General features: G+C 38.7%; 1 protein-coding gene across 4 annotated transcripts; it reads right to left on the reverse strand.

Moving 5' to 3' along the window:
- Nucleotides 1-692: 692 nt before the first annotated feature.
- On the reverse strand, nt 693-12963 carry LOC139710812 (uncharacterized). 4 transcript variants are annotated; one of them, XM_071622719.1, is made up of 5 exons: nt 12809-12963; nt 7245-7468; nt 4862-6464; nt 3318-3407; nt 693-1502 (listed from the first exon to the last, which is right to left on the reverse strand). In XM_071622719.1, exons 2-5 carry the CDS (start codon nt 7303-7305, stop codon nt 1448-1450), a joined length of 1809 nt encoding a protein of 602 aa, XP_071478820.1. In that variant the 5' UTR covers nt 7306-7468; nt 12809-12963; the 3' UTR covers nt 693-1447. The 4 variants fall into 4 exon arrangements, with proteins under 4 accessions (XP_071478820.1, XP_071478823.1, XP_071478824.1 ...); XM_071622722.1 differs by having other exon boundaries at nt 3318-3420; XM_071622723.1 differs by lacking the exon at nt 3318-3407.
- Between the last annotated feature and the right edge of the window lie 6912 nt (nt 12964-19875).

The following is a 19875-nucleotide window of genomic DNA, read 5'->3' on the forward strand; positions in this document are numbered from 1 at the left end:
GAGTAGGAATATTAACATATATATATATATATATATATATATATACAAGTACATATATATATATATATAGAGAGAGAGAGAGAGTGAAAGACAACAAAGGGGTGGAGAGCCACCTTCGTTTTCGATGGACTCACAAAAATTATCCTCTGGGCAGTGTCTTCAAAGTACATACAGTGGAAACTCAGTATAACGAGATACTTGGGACCAAGACATCAGGCATTTTGTTTGTCAATAGTCAATAAACAATACAAAAGAAAGGAAATACATTCCTTGGGACCGGAGAAATTAGTTTGTTATATCAGGTATTTTGTTATATCAGATCTCTTTATATCGAGTTTCCACTGTATTATTACCGGCTGCAGGAATTTCGTATTAATCATAGTCTTCACGATACTGGAATACATTACGCCTACAAGGATTAAATTGAACTGAGAGCCTTAGCCGACTCCAGCGAAATAAACATGATATCTTCATCAGAACATTTCCGACGATTTGAAAGACTTCTAAAAGTGTGTTGTACAACATATACAAAGGAAGATGCTTGAAAGGTTAAAGCCATTAAAGGGAAGACAAGTCTACCGTTGACTACATGAACATAAAAATATTATTGCATATCGCACCATCTCGCCAACTCTTGAAATCAAGAAGGAACTTGTATGAAGCCAAGTTGTTAAAAAAATGAACTTCGTTAATCTCAAATCATAAAGAAAAAAAAATCTTGAATAAAGTGTCCTGTATATTGAGATAACAATGAAGAATTCAAATATATAACATGAACGTACTGTGTACAAATACATTTCCACATTGTACTACACAAACACTCTCTTGCAGCTAACCATTCGCGCAAACACACACGTGCATACACAAAACATCAATAACATGAAAATAGAATACACACTACTCAGACATAAGTACACGTACAACTTGAAATCATTCTCCCCCCTCGATATTGAATGACATGCTAAAAATATCTCCACTGTCACTAATACACCTTCACACCGATTTGAGCACACTATAATCTCTACCTGACGTTAAAAAATGTGCGCAGATCAAGCTGGGCGTGATTATTTATAGGTTTCCAGCGTGACTTTACAACAGTAATCATCATTGGTTAAGAAAAAAAAAAAAAACCCGACAATAATGCCAGAGCAAGACAATTTATTCTCGCACGATTTACACTGAAAAAGTAAACATAATTACCAAGAATCCATCTTTTCAACGCTTACAGTATTCACAGCGACAAGGCACTTAAAATCAGGACATCTGAAAATAAATCTTACAGCTGACTTTACTTCTAAATTTGCAATTTTATGTTAATTGATTCATTTCAATAAACGAAATAGGAGAAGAGAGAATGATATCGGAGGGCTAGCTGGGTCTAGGTCGTCAAGAGACTTGTATCGTCATCGATCACGACTCAACGTCTTCCTCGATCTCGTGGAAGAATTTAACAAGTGAACATCACTGACCTCCACGTTTCAATCACGTCAGTACAAAGGGCTCTGCCGAGAGTAAAGGGGAAAGAAATTATATCACTCAATGTAGATCATGTTTGCGTCGAAGACGTATACCACGCCATTCTTCGCAAACGTGGTTAGATCAAATATCCGCGCCATATGATTAATTAGCATAACAAGTATCAGTACCGTGTCCTGTCGCAACGATTTTTTTTTACCCCTCAGGAAGTTCGGCTTGTAACTTAAGCTCAAAATACCGCCATAAACTCTGAGTCATCTTCTGCCGAGATTCCCATCGCGTTTGCCCCAGTGTGACGTCTGACACTTACACCGGACCTATACCCTACAATAAAAGAATAATGACAAGTTGACAAAATTATTCCCTATATCTGCCATCTCCAAGTACATGGTTACGTTTTCACCCAAATCTGATATTCCAGCAACCTGCCCCCTCTTACTAAACAGCATAAGTAATCAATCAAGAAACTTTATCTAATGCGGGATCATTTTTAGCTAACTCCGCTGCAATTGAGGTCATTGCGCGAGCATGGAGACGGATGATTTAATCCTGAAATATGAACTCAGTAGTTTGATATCTTCATAGGCAATGACATGAGTGAGGATGGGTAGCAATATCATCTGGGTGTTGGCAATTTATGACCGATCGCGAAGACGTGAAATCCGAAATGAATACAAGGCAAGAACGTATATTGAACGCAAATGAGGGGAAAATAAGCGCGTGCTGTTATGAGTAAGAAAGAATATGGGTAAAATGAGACTTCAATAAAGTGATATTAACAAAACTGAAGCAGGATTTTAAATGTTATTACTGGTTTTTTTTTTTAATTTCTTAAATGACAGGGCGATGTTTGTCCACACCCCACCAGCTACGCAGTGATTTCCTGCTTTTTGGTGCGTGTGCATGTGTGTTCGATGGTTCTTATTGCTACTCGACAAAAATGAAATCACTCTTCGATGTTGAACATGGAATAGTTACGGGCAGCGCAGGATTTTAATGATTACGTAACAGGCGTTTGAGTTGCGCCCCCAGATCAGATATTCCTGGCCCCAGCCCCAGATACATATACATCAAGTATTACAAAGAAGAAGAAGGATGGGGAGGACATACAAGAAAACAGAACAAAACGTCAATGTCAACTATATAGCAGCAAATTCGTCTGGCGGCATGATAATGAACTTCCGTGTTGGCGTGGAACAAAACAACAACGCGTGTCTATGTGTCAAAGCGGGTCAGCTGCAGGGGGTGGGGCGGGGAAGGGAGGGGTCATCTTTTTATAATTATATGCACCAGACATAAACAACGTGGCTTTTCTTTTGTGAATAGGAGAGCTCGAGCAAAGAATTAAAAAAAACCAAACTTTGAGTTAAACTCCTTCCTTTCGGACACAGTGACACATGAGTCATAGGCATACAGACATAATCATACTGGCGTCAACCTATGGAGAAGTTGCTCTTTAATTCTACATAGCATTTCCTTTCACCCCTCTGATTTTTCTTTCCTCGTACGAACAATTAGACAGACGGAGAGAGAAAAAGATGTATATATATATTATATATATATATATACATATATATATATATATATATATATATATATGTATAAAACAACAGCAGCAGCAGCAAAAAAACAACAACAAAAAACAGAGAAAATCATTTCATCAATTCATTTTCCTCTCAACGCAGCCCGCTTGCTGAAAAGTCATTTCGAACTCACCCCAAACCAGCGGAGTGACAGAATGAATCAGAATGGATCAAGGAATGGATTTCAAGTGTGAATGTATTGATGAATGAATGGATGCGTGGATGAACGCGTGACCAATTTTAAGTCATTGGAGAAACCTTGTCGTCAGTGAAGAGCGGGTTGGTGAAGGTGGGGTACGGATTATCCTCGTTCGAGTCTCCAGTAAGGTAGCCGTAGGAATAGTATCGCTGCATTCGTTTCCTGAAAAAAAGAAAATATGCGTAAGAAAAGATTGTAATTCATTTATGTGCAACTGCATGGTATAACTGTTATCTCTTTTTTATGCCCTAAGATGGGACCGCGATATCATTGTCAAAATCATAAATTTTGGGCAAATAATGAGCAAATTCCACGCATGGCTCAGCGTTGGAGAGGATAGAAAATGTACTGCCACAAAGAAAAGATGGGTAACTTTTTATTTCCTGAATTTTATCTAGCGACACATTGTAATTCGTTTTGACAACTAATGAAAACTATGCTACTAAAAGACAAAATAATGTCCTTTGATAAACGACAAATTGAAACAAGAGAGCTTTTCGAATTTTGTTCAGAATTATCGTTTGTTGTGGCGTGATATAGGGAGGAACGTTCTCTGAAGTTAATCAAAAGTGATTTCACGAGGTCATTAAAACTCTTAATTCATATTCGAATGACTTGGTACTAACAAAGGTAAATATCGCCTGATAGATAATGCCCGGGTGAATAGTTTTAACCAAGACCCGATACCCCGCTTGGATAGTTTGCACAGCATAATCTTTATGGTGACAAAGGTTTATCCTTTAAAGACACATGACTGGTGATATAAAGTCTCTATCTACAATAACACAAGCGTCGTTGAAAATACTAGAAGCACTTTATGTGCTCTGCGGGTTATGAATCAGTACTTGTTGTGACGTGTCAGTTCATAACGTCATCAAAACTACGAAGCATTGGAGAAACTGAGATTCAAGTTGTTGAACTCAAATGTATGCCACCAAGAAGAAAAAAGGAGAATTGCAATACATACAGGAATCTGTTCCGCTGAAGCAAAATTTGACAATTACTATTACAAATCTTTGCTCGCCTGACAATTGAAATTGTTACTCGGAAATCAGTTTCCTTGTATTTTCATCATTGTATGTCATATTGCCAAAGAAACCTGAATAAAAAATGTATCGTGAAAGATACTCTTTCGCAATACTACAGCTTGTTAAATTTCTCATACCTCGTCTCTTTCAATACCGAAAGCATTTTGATAAGAGACAAAAGACAATTTTGCCTGATACGATGTCATTCACTGAACTGACCATTATTGTGCTTTTGGTAGTGTTCAAAGAAAGTCTCGTTTGCAAAATGTATGTAAACCCACCACCCAGTAGGATATCAACCTTGATTTACTGCTGCCTGCTAAACGACCTTCTTAGAATATAATACTGTCAGGTTTATGGATGCGCAATATCCTTCCTCCTTTCTCATCAACATCAGACACAATAGTGGACTTTACTTTAAGCAAGAGAGCAAAAACTCTGACTTACTGAACTTGTTTTCGTCTGCCATGTTTTACCGTCATGTTTATGGATGCACAATATCCTTCCTCCTTTCTCATCAACATCAGACACATAGTGGACTTTACTTTAAGCAAGAGAGCAAAACTCTGACTTACTGAACTTGCTTTCGTCTGCCAATCAAGAAAATGACCACCAGGATGAGAAGGATGGCACAGATTCCACCGCAGACTCCGGCAATGAGAGCCACATTAGCTGGCGGTTCTTCCGGCTCACCATCTTCCGTGGTCTTGCTGAAGTCAGTGGCCACGCTGTGCTTGGACGGCTGCGTTGCTGTCGACTTTGCAGGAGGAGGCTCCGAGCCCGCCGTACCCTTTGTGGCACCCCCTGTGTTTGTCTTCAGCGGATACACCGTGGAATATTCCATGTGCTGTGTGAAGAATCCCGTAGGCTCTATACTCGGGTATAGCCCTTCAGAAGTGGCAACGGAGGGAGACGTAAACTCGGACGGCGAAGTCCATTCCGTCACAGTCGTGGACTCGGTTGTCGACACGTTCCCTTCCGTAGTCATTGTCGGTTCCAGAGATGTGGTGGCGTTGAATTCTTCAGTTGGTCCTGGAGTGGCAGTTGTCTGATTTTCATTCGTTTCATTTCCCCCTGGAGTCAGGGTTGGTCCTGAAGTAGTCAGCAGAGTTTGGTTTTGAGAGGTCGTATTCCCTCCAAGGTTTAACGTAGTCTGCTCCTGCGTTGACACATTCCCAGCCGGTGTTAATGTAGTTTGTCCCACCGCCAGTGAAGATAGTCCCTGTGTCGATGCGTTTGACTGTGGTGTTTGCGTGGTCTGTCCAGGTCCTGTTAATGGCTGTCCTTGCGTTGATACGTTTCCTCCTGCAGTTGCCGTTGTCTGTACAAGGGCGGCCGAAGTTTCCTGCAATCTCGTGGAAGCGACTCCAGTAGTTTGAACAATTCGTCCTGGAGTAAGTGACGTTTGAACCCCAGTAGGAGAAGTCTGACCAGTTACTTGAGTGGTTTGATTAATTTGTACCGGAGTTAGCGACGCTTGCGCCCCGGTAGGAGAGGTCTGATCAGTGACTTCAGTAGTCTGAACAATCTGTACCGGAGTTAGCGACGCTTGCGCCCCGGTAGGAGAGGTCTGTCCAGCCACAGGTGACGTCGTTTGCAAGTTCGCCTGAGATGTTTGTCCCAAAGACGTGGCTTGTCCCGAAGGATTCGTGGCTAATCCAGTAGTTGGGGAACCTTGCGCCGTCGTAGCTGCAGATTTACCTGTCGGCTCGGTGGATACTCTGGCTTGTGATGTCAGAGCTACGGTCGATTGCAATTGCCCAGGGGGCAGTGATGTTGAATTCAGTGGAGCTGTTGTCAATCCGGTGGTTGCCGTTCCCTGGGGAGCAGTCGTTATATTCCCTGTAGTCACCGGTGTCTGTGATGGAGCCACCGACGTAGCATTGGTTGCTGACGTGGTCGCCGTGTTCTGAACTGCACCTGTCGTCGCCCCGGTGGTTACCTCCGTTGCACCCACATTGACAGGCGTGTATGCCGTTGTGGCCTGGGTAACGTCGGTCAACCTTCCTGGTGTCGTCCCATCGGTGGGGATCTCCGTAACTCCAGTGTCAAGGCTAGTTGCCAGAGGACCAATGCCCGTCGGTTCCGTGCCCAGGGTACCGTCTCCTCCAGCAGGGGAGAATAAGTCAGTCGAAGCAGGAGATGTTGGTGTCACCGTTATAGCGTCGATGATATAAACTGGGAGAAGAAATGATGAACATGATGCGATTATTTTCCGCAGTGTTTCAATTTAGTCTTTTGACAAAGTTCGAAAAATCAGTGCAAATTTGTGTGTGTCCTTTTTTTTTCAATTTACTAGCTGGTACGAAATATTCTCTCGGTCTAGAATCCATTTTTCTGACTCATTATAAAATCAGAGGCAAAATGTACCTAACGAAGGGACGACGTCATTTTAAATATTTGCGTTTGCTAATTCACATATACGCACACACACAAAAAAAAAACTACAACAGCACACATACGAGAGAATAGTCTTTCAACCGACTGTAGTTCTCTTGGTCTACCCTCAAAACAAGGGAGACAAATATTTCAAAAGTTGTAGCTATTATATCTTTTAATTGGACAGGATTGAAGATTGGTAATACCTTTTGCTACACTGGACAATCTGCACATCCTGGCAGTTAGTACTGAATAGCTAAAGACACAACCTCCCGACAACTTGAAAGTCTACATCTGTTTCAGGTTTGTTTGTTTTTTTTTCAGAACAGCTCTCATGAACTCAAGTTGCTACCTTGATGGCCAACCATACTGGCATTCAAAACTTCGTAACGGCAGCACTGACACACAAACACATGAAGGAAACGAATGGCGAGACAAATGTCCGAAAAAAAATATTTCTGTCATGTTGTGTATTCTCTGATAGCTTTTCTTTCTTCCGTTGGGAATCGACATTACATAAAAGGAACAATATCAGGGCCATATGTTACAAAATCAAATACTTTTTGTCACTTTATTTACCTTGTGACAGTAGCAAGACTGTAGAAAGCACCAGACCAACATGTATTTCAGAAGGTTGCATCGTAGCAGGCAGCGTTGAGACAACAGTTTTGCAGAAAAGTGGCTACAACTTCGTACCAATGCCCTTATGCGGAATCAGATCTATTGGGGGTGTTAACGATGGTGTGTTGGTGTTGGTGGAAGGCTGAAACCCGAAGTCTCAGAATCCGGCAGATGAAGTCTGTCTGTAGGTGAAGGAGGAGAACATTTGATAAAAGGAAAAATGAGCACTCGGAGAGAATAAGGGAGAGAGGGTGGGATTGGAAGTGACAAAGAAGGGAAGGAGATTCAGAAGTGTAGCAGGGGAGAGGTGGGGAGGGGAGGGAAAGAAAGGAAGAGATTAGTTGAATACAGTTTGCTTTCCGTGTACCGACCAGTGATTCATAGCATGTCCACCATTGTCATGCATATTAAGGTGTAAACTTAATGTGAGCTACATTCGATATTTTAAGGCTCCAAAGGTAACTATGGAGAGGATCGTTTGTGACGGACATTGAACGCCTCCCGAACCTTGCTACATCACTATCATCTCTTAAACTGCTGGGAGTAACATTATATTGTCCCAACATATTGCCATGTACAATCTTATCACGAATCTCTTTAATTGCTAGGAACAAAATTATATTGTATCAATATAATTGTAATACATAGTCTATGGACAAGTTGAGCTTGCAGAGTAGCCACGTGACCTACTATTTAACGTTGTGTGTATGTGTTTGTCTGTCTGTCTGTTTGTGTGTATGTGCTATGAATTTGGAGGAAGGACTCAGGAAACGTATGAAAGCTTTCCACCTGTAGGTCCTACTGGGAATTGAACCGCCGATCTTCCGCTTTTGAATCACAAGCTTTCCACCGAGACAACTCGCATCAACTCAATTGAGTTCACAGGCGAATTTTCTCCATGCATAATGCCTGTCAAACCTTTCAATAACAAGCAAATGCATAGGGGCCATTGCAAGGTATCAAAATATCTAAAACACTTGGCCATTCAAATCGTATGATAATGTAATGTTTCAAAGTGTGGGCACAAAAAAAGAGAGAAAATTTGCATCAAATGTCTGATGTATACGACTTGGTACATACGAGATTATTATGGTAAATGACATTGGATTATATTTTGAATAGTATTTGATTACAAAACATACATGACAATGGTATCTTGACTCGATATATTCTTCGAATCAAAGTGAACCGATAGTAAGTATTAGATTAACGAAGAGAAAGAGAAAGGGAAAGAGAAAACGAGGGAGACAGAGAGAGAGACAGACAGACAGACACAATAGACACATTAGTATAGAAGAATGAAATGAGGTGAAGAAGGAAGTAAGAACCCAATCAGGAAGAGTGACATTTAAGGAGGGTATTATGCAATCGGTATAAGATCTGAGGGTGTGAGGGGTGGTGCCAGGTGCACCTATTTTTGTCGTATGATATAAATGATATGTCAAACAGTATACCCAATAAATGTGGTCATCAGGGCACCGTTTCATGAAAGTTGTCAGCCCTGACAAGTTAGTTGTCAGTCTCTGAAAATTTCAGTAAAATCCTTGGTTTTGATTGGCTGAGAAGCTGGTCACTGACTGTTACTATGGTAATTGTCAGAGACTAACAACTTGTCAGGACCGACAACTTTCATTAAATGTTGCCAAGGTGTGTAACTCTGCCCAGGTATGTGACTCTTGGATATAAAATTTAATGTTAGCATGAAGGAATCATAATATATAGGAAAACTTGGCATAATATCTCTGTTAGTCAAGCTTAGAGTCTATTGGCCTATTAGCCAAATGGGACTATCGCAGTTTTGATGGGAATCATACATGTGAATCTTATGACACCATTTACGTATCTACAATTACTTTCCTTACGTAATATCACAGGTTCGATCAGTTAGACCAAGTGAAAGAAGAACCAGTCTGAGTTTCGAACCTGTCACCTACAGCTTACCGTGCCTATTAATGGTGCCTCCAGCTAAGCAAAAGCTAGTCTATACGGTATTAACACGATTAAGTTGGAATAAATATCCAATATCTCATCCCTCTTTTGTTCTCTCTGGTATTACAATAATAATACTCAAATCTTTATGTAGACATATTTTCACGATTATATATTTTCTGTTTTCATTTTTGAATGATTGACTTTATAGGATTTCATCGTAATACTTCACTTGGTAGGAAAAGTAGGACAATCTCTAGTGGCAGATAGCAAGACGACACAATGCATGTTGTTTGAAATGATATTGCAGATTAAAAGATAAAGTGAATAAATTTATGACAACTTTTGTGGCGTTTTTACAGCATCGAAACTATCAAAAGATAAAGTGAAATGGTTTAGGTATGTGCATGTATTCTATAAATGAATATATGTTATGGATAAATAACAATTTTTGTTGAATGTAACGGAAATGATTCAGACGGATAAAGATTAAAATGGTTGCAATTCCCCTAAAAATGTTTATTGATAAGGGAGTAGGGCTTAATCCTATCATCAAAAACATGCGAACTGGTAGCGTTTATACAGATTGACAACTCACACACACACACACACACACACACACACACACAAACACACACACACACACACACACACACACACACACGCAAACACGAACACACTTGAGCACAAACTATTTTAACATTGCTTTAAGAAGAGTTATGATGTACAAACGTTTTCCAGAAGTTCTATGATTAATTCTTTGGTATACCGCACCTACCAGCATTTGATTTATGAACCATATATCTTTTATTACTAATTATAAAACCACTAAGAATATTTTTTTTCTAAAATACCATAGTCAGATATGTTACATAAAAGCATTATGTTGCATAATTATATTGCAACATAGATAAGTTGCAATGTTGTATAATATTATGTTATGAATGCATCTATATGTTACAAAGAAGTATATCAAGGCTTTCGTGCAAAGTCTCCAGCGATATCTATATTGCTGGAGACTATTATATAACTCATAAGTCTATGAGGTATATAATATATAATTATGCTCTAATAATCATATATACTCTATCAAATTAAGGCAATGACATTAACATCATTTATGTGTCTTTTCATTGTCCGTTGATAATGAAACTTCAGGACGGGGAAACACAGTTGGATGAGAGACAATTAATTTGTCACTGACTGAGTATAAATTTTGATATAAAAGCGAGCAATATGAACGACTCGTAATTTAATGAACTTCCAGCAATTTATGAACTTAGGTCCAAATCAGTAACTTAAACCTGTAGTTTTCGTATCTATGTATACCTCATTTCCTCGTCGAGAATCGAACACAACCCACTGTCCTTATATATATGACTGGCTTCTGGGGAATTGGCATGTCTTGTCAAATTACCATGACTTGACGCGTTGAAGACTGCGTCAGCCCTCCCGTCCCTGAACCTGCACAGTCGCCGATGTAGATGGACTGTAACATGCTTAATATCCCCTTCGGGTTGTAACTACCCAGCACATGATCATGAATATGACAATGATTATCTTCTCTGTTTTTGTTTTGTTTTGTTTTTTGTTTTTTGTTGTTGTTGTTGTTGTTTTTTTTTTTTTTTGGGGGGGGGGGGAGTCGAGTCGTTCTTGTAAGGAAGTGTGTCCCTTTGGCAGATTTTAGTCATTAACATGTCTGCATTTTCCATCCGCAATCTCACTTGGGGTTATTAATTATTAGTGAGTCGCATGCTGGAAGCATGGTAGACCCATGCAGTCTGTTTCCTGTTTGTACCCATTTCAGATTAATGCACGGGTGCACACGTGCAGCAAGTGAGTATTGACTACATGACAGTCCCAAAGAGATACCTACTTTGCAACATGGGGGCGGATAGACAGACAGACAGACAGGCTGACTGACAGACTGACAGACTGACACATAGATGGATAGAGATATGTAACGTGATGGAATATGCTTGACCCGGACATACACACTGTAGTTCAATATATAGGCCTATACTTTCTAGGCTATGTACTTTCTAATCGGTTGTGACGAAGTAAAAAACAACACCTACTACAGCAGGTACTCTCTCAGTCAAAAATCAAAGAAAGCAGGATAAGACACAAGGGCGTAGTATTTTTCAGTGTAAAGATGTCACAATCCATGCATCACCCGTAGTCAACATTTGAAGACAGATGCACGTTTCCGAGATTTTTTTAACTTGCAAGCATCTAATAATAAGTTAAGCTCGTGACGTGCAATGAACAGAAAATAAGGGGGACATTGAGAAAGAATGAGAAAGAAAGGGAGGGAGTGAGTGAGAGAGATGATCCATAACAAGCTGTGGATAACAACGAGCATAAATCGAAGCAAGCATAAGATTTTCAATCTTCTCCCTGTCATCAGCACGATACTTGAGAAGTAAAAATTCATGAGTGACAGAAGGTATTTCAATGTGTGGGACCTAGACTTTGGGCATTCTTTTCCTAGTTTCTTCGGATAAAAAGCAATAACAAACAAACAAACCAACAAACAAACAAACAAACAAACAAACAAAAAACTTATTTTTCTCTTTTTTTTCTATTTTGCGTTGTATGCAAAGGGAAATATAACGAATCAAATAGACATAAAATTAGTTTCAGTATTGATGGCAATACATCAAATACATACGTGCCGGTGATAATCTTTCGTAGTAATTGCATGCAATGATTTCATCAATATGCTACTGAGTATATTGTATCGACATTAAAGGAATGCAAGTGAGATAACGACAAAGTTGAAAAAAGCTGATAAATTCGTCTCAATCCCACTCCCCTTGCAATATCTCGATTGTATATTTGTGGATTCGTCTGTTGACAATATCTCCCTTATCCCTTTTTTATTGTTCAGTGCATATCTGCTTTTTTCCCCCTTAAAATTATACTCTATTGTCTTTTTTTTTTAAATGCGGTATGTATAATTATGCTGGACATATATGGTAATACAATATGTATCATCTAATACATACATGTAAAACTTACATATGCATGCACTAGCAGGCAGCACATACACTCATATACATACATGCGTACTTTATACATATTATAAATACACACATACATACATAGGACCACATACATACATACATACATACACACACATACATACATACAGACATACATTTATACATACACATCTATACAAACATCTGTATCCATCCTGTAAAGGCCTATTGTAAAGGCCTATACTGGATTATCATGCGTACGTGCACTTACCTGCAGCCGAACATTTAGAACCCGTGCATGTGTTTAAGAGAAGTTTTCGATGATCCACGGTTCGAAAGTGTTCATGCACGGTGACTGAAGGATGACGCATGCGAGTGACACTAATGTAAGACGATTAACGTCGAGTCTAACCGACTTGCGACGAAGCACCCCAAACACTATCCAGTGAAGCACTGTATGAGAACTGCATGTGCACCACAACTAAATAAGCATGTATGATATACAAGGTGTTGGTTAGGGAGAGAGACAACGAAGGTTTTAAACCGACACAGACTGAACGTAGATAGCCGGCTATTTATGACTTCACTGTGCTCTTTTACGCTCACCTTGTCAAGCCAGCCGTCGCCTCAGTCTGATCGCTCTCTGGAAACACAATGGTTACTCGTCCTTAAAGCTTGTCGCGGGAAAGTTAGAGAAACGGGAAATGAAGGGCACTCATTGAGCTCATATCCTTAATTGCCACTGATCTCGACGTGTGATTAGTTCTGAGCGCGCCGATCCGAAGACCGTACGTCTAGCTGACGGAAATTGGAAAAAAAAAAGATCGGTCGCACTGTTTTTCCGCAACCTTTATACTTTGGACTGACGATGATAATCTCTTTAGACGAACGTGCGCCGCTGTTTTAAACATAGCGACTTACACCATAATGCTGAGAAGTTGCGTTGATCTTGCTGTGATCAGCCCCCTCTATAAATACTAACTGTTGGTGACCGCCCCACCATGCGAACTCAAGTATGGTCTAAAACACATGTTGAAGAGCAAAGGGTGGTTCTGCTACATTTTGGAGGTAATCAGATTTACGCAGCAAGCGTTTGTCCAATATTCTTATCTCCGTCGGGAAAGACATGACGCGTTACATCCGATCAGTTATCAAGTTCAAGGCTTAACTAACGCGTTCTTGATACTTATCAGCATTATTGCAATAAGCACGCCGTTATGGCAATATAGTTTTATGCCACTTTTCCGGCAATAGCAGAACGAAGAGGAATACATGTATTTCACGTGGAGGAAGCGACGGTATGTAAAAGGAAAGACAGGTTTGACATGCTTCATCGAGCACATTGAGTGATGATTCTCTTGACACTTTTGTGTCAGTCGACAATATTAAAGTGGGTTTAAGCTTGCTGTTTGGCCGATGGGGGGAAATTCAGAGGACTGAGCGACAAGTAGGCATACACAGATTAAATGCTTGTTTACCAATGGGAGCAGTGATTTTAGGAATGTTCGAGACATCACATTAGGTGCATATATGTAGGTCAGTTGTATCACAAAACATCCTACCATAAAACATTGCAATAAAGCCTAAATCATAAAGAGATATCACTATTATTCTCACTGAACCATAACTGCAGACGGTCTAGTCTAGAAACAATTTAATGATTGCTATTGTTCACATTTTTTTATTTTTAACAATACTTAACATTGATTATACTGATTAACTTTTTACATTGGTTGTTTCTATCCTTAACTCACATTTTAGAACTATTTTGAAGCACTAAAACTGGGTTTTTGTTTCATCTGCAAAGGGCAAACTATGTAGGCCCTATTTAATGAATCATCACCTATTCTACCCGCCTTAGCTCCCCCGATGTCTATGAAGATGATTCGACTGTCGGAGGAGTGTAGGGAGTTTTTCTTTGCTCACTAAGTAGAAAGGTCGGCAGGCAAGACGGGTTCCCAAATATCCAGTAATAAGTATCTGTCTACCTGTCTCGCTGTTTCTATGTTTGTCTATTAAGGTATGTGTTTACATGTGTATATGTGTGTGCGTGTGTGTGCGTGTGTGTGCGTGCCTAATATTGAATGAAATTCAAATAAATAATATCATAAAAAAGTGTGTGTGTATGTGTGTGTATGATTGTGTATGTGTGTTTGCGTGTTTCAGGATAATGGCTAAACCGTTCTACTGTTGTATACGTCAAAGCTGTTTTCAAAGTTGATTAAAGCATAAACATGTGCGCATTTTCCTTATACAGTTCACATCCAAAATATTATTTATTTTGAAATATGAAATACTATTTATTTTGAAATACGAAGAAAGTCATATTGGTTTGACCATACAAATTGCAAATTAGATTTAGAATTAGATGTGAAACAAGAAATCACACCCGAGGCACAGAGACTCGTCTGGCAACTTTCAATTAGCTGAGCCATAGTTCGCACTGAAATGAGACACAGGAAATTACCGCTTAGCGCACAGTAAAGGGTTAAGCCAGTTCGCGATAGGCAGGACCGACACTTCGACAGATTTGAAGAATGGCGAAATAGCAAACAAGAAGCGACGTTATTTATCTGACGTTACTGTACGTCCATTTTGTTAACAAAATGTTAAATGTTCGTAAGTCTGTATGTGTGTGTGTGGGGGGGGGGGGGGGGGAATCCGGAGAGGGAGGGGGTGGAGAGAAGTGTCGAGAAAGTGCGTCTTCGCATTAAACTCTACACTGTAAAAACATCGGTGTTAGATTTAACACCACGGGTGTTAAATCTAACACCGATCAAACTTCAATAAAGGACCACACCCACAGGTGTTAAAAATGCACTGTGATGGTGTTGAAAAGTGTTCACCTGACACTTCGTGGTGTTAATTTGACACTGTACCTGGTGTTATGTTGACACTATACTGGTGTTAATTCAAAAATGACACCACATGGTGTTGATTTGATATTTGCTGGTGTTAATATCAATGGTTTAACACCCGTCCAGCTTCAATAAGGGACCACACCAGCTGGTGTTACTTTGGTGTAAATTTATTTTTACATTTTTTCAAAAATCTAGTATTTTAATGTAAAATTCTTGATCGTCTTGTTTAAATTAAAAATCAACAAGAAGTGCAGTTACTAAGAAACTCTTCAAAAAACAGTTTAAAATTTGGAAATGACACCCGTAGGTGTTAAGTAACACCATAAATGAGCATCGAAAATTTAACACCAGCTCGGTGTTCACTATTTAACACCGGACTTTTTGCAGTGTATGTATATCAGAGTTGGAAAAAAAACACCGTTTCCCTCGTATAACGAAACCGGGCTGTGATGTGCGTGAGAGGGAGCGTGAGAGGGGGGGGGGGGGGGGGGGAGAGAGACTGTCATTCCTTTTGCCCAAATGACAACTGATTGTGCCTGTCGTTTGTTTCAACTATAGTGAACTTTTGTTTTTCGAATAATATTTATTCACTTCAAATCAAATAATGCAAGAAACATCAATTGGTATTACTAAACAACATAAGAGAATAATTTCTTTTAAAAATAACTGAAATAATGATACATTTTCATGTTTCAGTATTACACATAGAAACGGCAATGATACAAAATGATTACAGAAAAAAATGGAAGTACATTATATCTAAAATAAAACCCACCCCCCAAAAAATTCCCCATAGTTGACCTACCTATGATTCCTAACCGTATACTACTTTACTATGATTACCAAAAGAAAGACACTTCACTCTTACATTAATTACCTATCCCAGCAGGATCCCTGCACACAACACACATACACACACACGTACGCACACACCCCGCACAGTGTAAATGTGTTCGTTGTAAAAGTGCCGGATGTATTAAGGATTGTTTTAATTTTCTTCAAAATGCAAGCTTTTTTCATTTGTTTTTGTTTTTGTCTTTAACATGTATACCGATTGTTCGTTAAGTTTGCCATGTAATGTTCGTTTTGTTCTTGCTTTTGATTGTTCGCACATTGTAGTGTAAATCGACGCGGGATCCCTTGTAAAGCAGGTCTTTGAATAGATCTGTATGGGACTATCCTGCTTTAAAAAAGTAATAAAAAAAGCCTCTATTTTGTCCTCATCAAAACTACCGGAATGCTAGGCTTTGTGGTCCAAAATAATTGGACAGTTTCACACTCCTTGTGAGAGAAGTAATCATAATGATTGACAGTCATCGCTGTGAAGGAAGCTTTTTTTTTGTAAAGTTATTACAAGAACAAAATGAATCCGACTATAAAAATTTGGAGGGAAAGATCTAGTAAGCCCTATCAGAGAACACTCCTTGTCAGAAGCCTTACAGGGAATTTCGGACCAGACAAAAGTTGGTTTGAAAAGAAAGAGTTGAATATGGAGAGACCTCTTGAAACAGCACTAAAGAGCGCATCATCTTCTGTTTATCACTAGACACGATGCCCTGCTATCAATGGAAATGCACAATATTACCTAGGCGGAGCTATTGTACAAGCATAATTATAACAGTGAATTTTGATTGTATTTGGATTTCAAGTAAGGAAGTTACAAGATACAAGTGTACGCTATTTTTCCGTAACAGTTCTAGAACGGTTGATATGAATATGCAACTGAGCGAGCGGTTGTCACTACCTCAGTTTCCATCAATAGTTTAAAAGAAAATATGAAAATTCAATTCTTCTGAAAAGGGTTAAACATAAAATTCCAAGCTGAGTAACTTCAAAGTGATGATAAGATCAGAAAAAAAAAAAACACAAACAAACACACGCACACAACACGGACACACACACACACACACACACACACACAAAGGTTCAAAAAGTTTGTTATACTGAGTACGGAGTTTAAAAATTCAGAGTGATTGTGATGAGGAAAAAGTGTTTTCAAAAATCGTAAAAATTTAACAATGGACGAGGATGATGACATAACAGCTACACATAAGAATGCATGATTGAATGCTCCAGGAAATAGAAAAGAAGAAGCATGCATAAATTCTACACAGGTGAAGTTGAGAAGCAAGTGGTATGGTAATGGATTATACTGCTACATTACTAGAATATTGTGAGCCTCCTGTGTCATAATCCTTGTTCAGTGTAATTTGTCTTGGGTTTATCAGGGAGGTGAGACTCAAACCTCCCTGGGTTTATCTTCTCAAAGACCACAATAGATTCCACAATTAATCTATGCATGGCACTGTGTATTCATGCAGGATATGATATAACATTATGAAATCGTCTGAAATTTAGCATTTTAGATCGAATTAAGGGAACCAATACATTGCAGCGATGTTTTTCTTATTCAAATACTTGATATATTTTATTTCTTCATTGCAAATTTGAGTAAAATCGCACAAGGAATAAGGAAGGTACTAACAGATCTTTGAATAAATGAACCGTAGAGGGCGACAAATTAACTCAGGATGGAATTTGTGGACTACTCTCTATTCATTTTCTACACAAAATTTCAGTATTCTAAATTTTCTCTTGATTCACATAATGGTTTAACTCCAAAACAAGCGCTTTCAAAATGCATTCCTTCACGCCATATTTGAGTTTCAGAGTAGTCACACTCATTGTTGAGAAAAGTTTAAAAATGTAAAATTCTATGAGTATTAGAAACATTGGGGACATGTCCACAAATACGTCACAAGCTGTCTGCTGCCCTCTATATATCTAACTTCACAAAGCTGGGTTCTCTTATTTTGTTGCCCGATTTGGCTCACACTTGCAGTGATTAATTCGAACATATCAAGCATTTGAATGAGAATAACGTAACATAAAGGTATTGGTTCCCTATTTATTAATAGCTGAATCAGACACACTCCGTCCTCTTCAGTCCTGTCCGAGTGAAGTGAAGGAACCAAATAAATAAATAAACGCACTTTGGCGTGGTAAGGAGATTATTACTTTCAAATCGTAATACATGTATTATCCCCTCTGAAACACTTGCACACACCTGGCACTGGGTGTAGCACTGAGCTAAGGAGATGAAAGCAATAAGAAAACAAACAGAAAGGGCAGGCCAATGCGATTACAAGCAATGCGATGCGATGACACTGCGCTATTTTTATTCGCTCGCTTTAATACGAGAGGCAAAGCAAATAACAAAAATACGGCAATATTATAACAGTATATGCGGCACGGGTCTGAGTCAATAACACAGTGCTTGACACCACGCAAATATTGACACACACGACTTATGTAGTGTCAATACTGCACAAAAACTCATTATTCCGTGACACTAGACTTGTATCGTGAACTGATAAGCTAGACGTGTGTACTTTCCTCTAGTTGGCATCGAATGATTTCATATAACAATGAAAATTATCAAAATTAATCATGACAATGCCGTTGAGCTCGATAGAAAGAAAAATATGACTGTAGTTACAATGTCATTTATTATGGTACTGAAAATAAACATCTGAACCATTATCAAATAATTTTTGCAAATGTATGCCCTGCTGGAAAGAACACAGTGCCCCACAGTGTGAGAAACACAATGTGAAACACATTGTGAACACAGTGTGAAATCTCTCTTCACACTGTTAAATTTGTGCGTTGTAACAGTGTGAACACAATGTGAGTCATCAAATCACAGTGTGAAACACAGCGTTACTATGTGAACATTCTGTGAAAACCACACCAGTGTGAAATCATCTTCACATTGTTAAATTCGAGCGTTTTCACATAGTCGACTATGTGACCACACTGTGAACACACTGTGTTCTTTCCAGTAGGGTGATTGCATTATAATTAATTTCAAATACAAATATCATTTTAATTATAGTCGCTGTCATTAAACAGTTCATTGATCTTATCAGTAATATCATCACTTATTTTTGTCAATAAACACTATGCTTTTCATGAACATTCACATTTTTTTAAATACACAAATCAAGAAAGATATATATTTAGACTTATCAAATAGAAAGAATACGTATCAAATGTTCTTATGTTAGCAACATCACAAGTAGGCCTACTTTGGTTTGACTGTTGGAAAGACCATTCACAATAACAAAAAGGTCTGAATCAATCGGGAAAAAAATCTTTAAATGCTTTTGTGTGGGCAATATGATTTTTTTGATTTGTCTATTTCAAAGACATATCACAATAAAAAAGAAAGAAAATAAGGTCTGAAATTTAACAGAACTCATCATGTAGCTCGATAAACAGCAGCAACAATAACAAAAAAGAATGTGAGTTCATCAGTATGTCATTAATTCTACAGTAATAATGTATTAAAGATAACCGTACATAGTTCACAAACCGCACGACACTTTATGCCTGTCTTGGTCCCACCAAAGTAACACATGAAATTCCACACTACGCGAAACACTGAGATTTCATGATTTTTTTTCTTACTTTTGATGGAAACCTTTACCTGATTCTTTTTGTCTGATTCTACTCTGCGACGTGAAAATAGGCATGAAAGCGTTTTTACATACATATACCATGCGCCGAACTTTCGGCGTGCATGCAAATGGAGCAAATCGCATGGATCCAAGCTTGCACGGTAAAAGGAGTCGCAAATTGCACGAATGATAACGTAATAGTAAAATGGGACAAATGATCAATTACAAACAAACAATCGAAATGACAAGGATCTAAGTGTTACATAAATGTTGTTATATCAGACAAGTCCCTCTCAGAAAAGCCTTGGGCAAGCTTTCTGATTCTAAGAAAAGTCTTTTCTATAAATAA

Source organism: Diadema antillarum, unplaced genomic scaffold (assembly GCF_040938485.1).
Source record: "Diadema antillarum isolate AM-2024a unplaced genomic scaffold, OU_Dant_1.0 seq00001569_RagTag, whole genome shotgun sequence".
NCBI lineage: Eukaryota > Metazoa > Echinodermata > Echinoidea > Diadematoida > Diadematidae > Diadema > Diadema antillarum.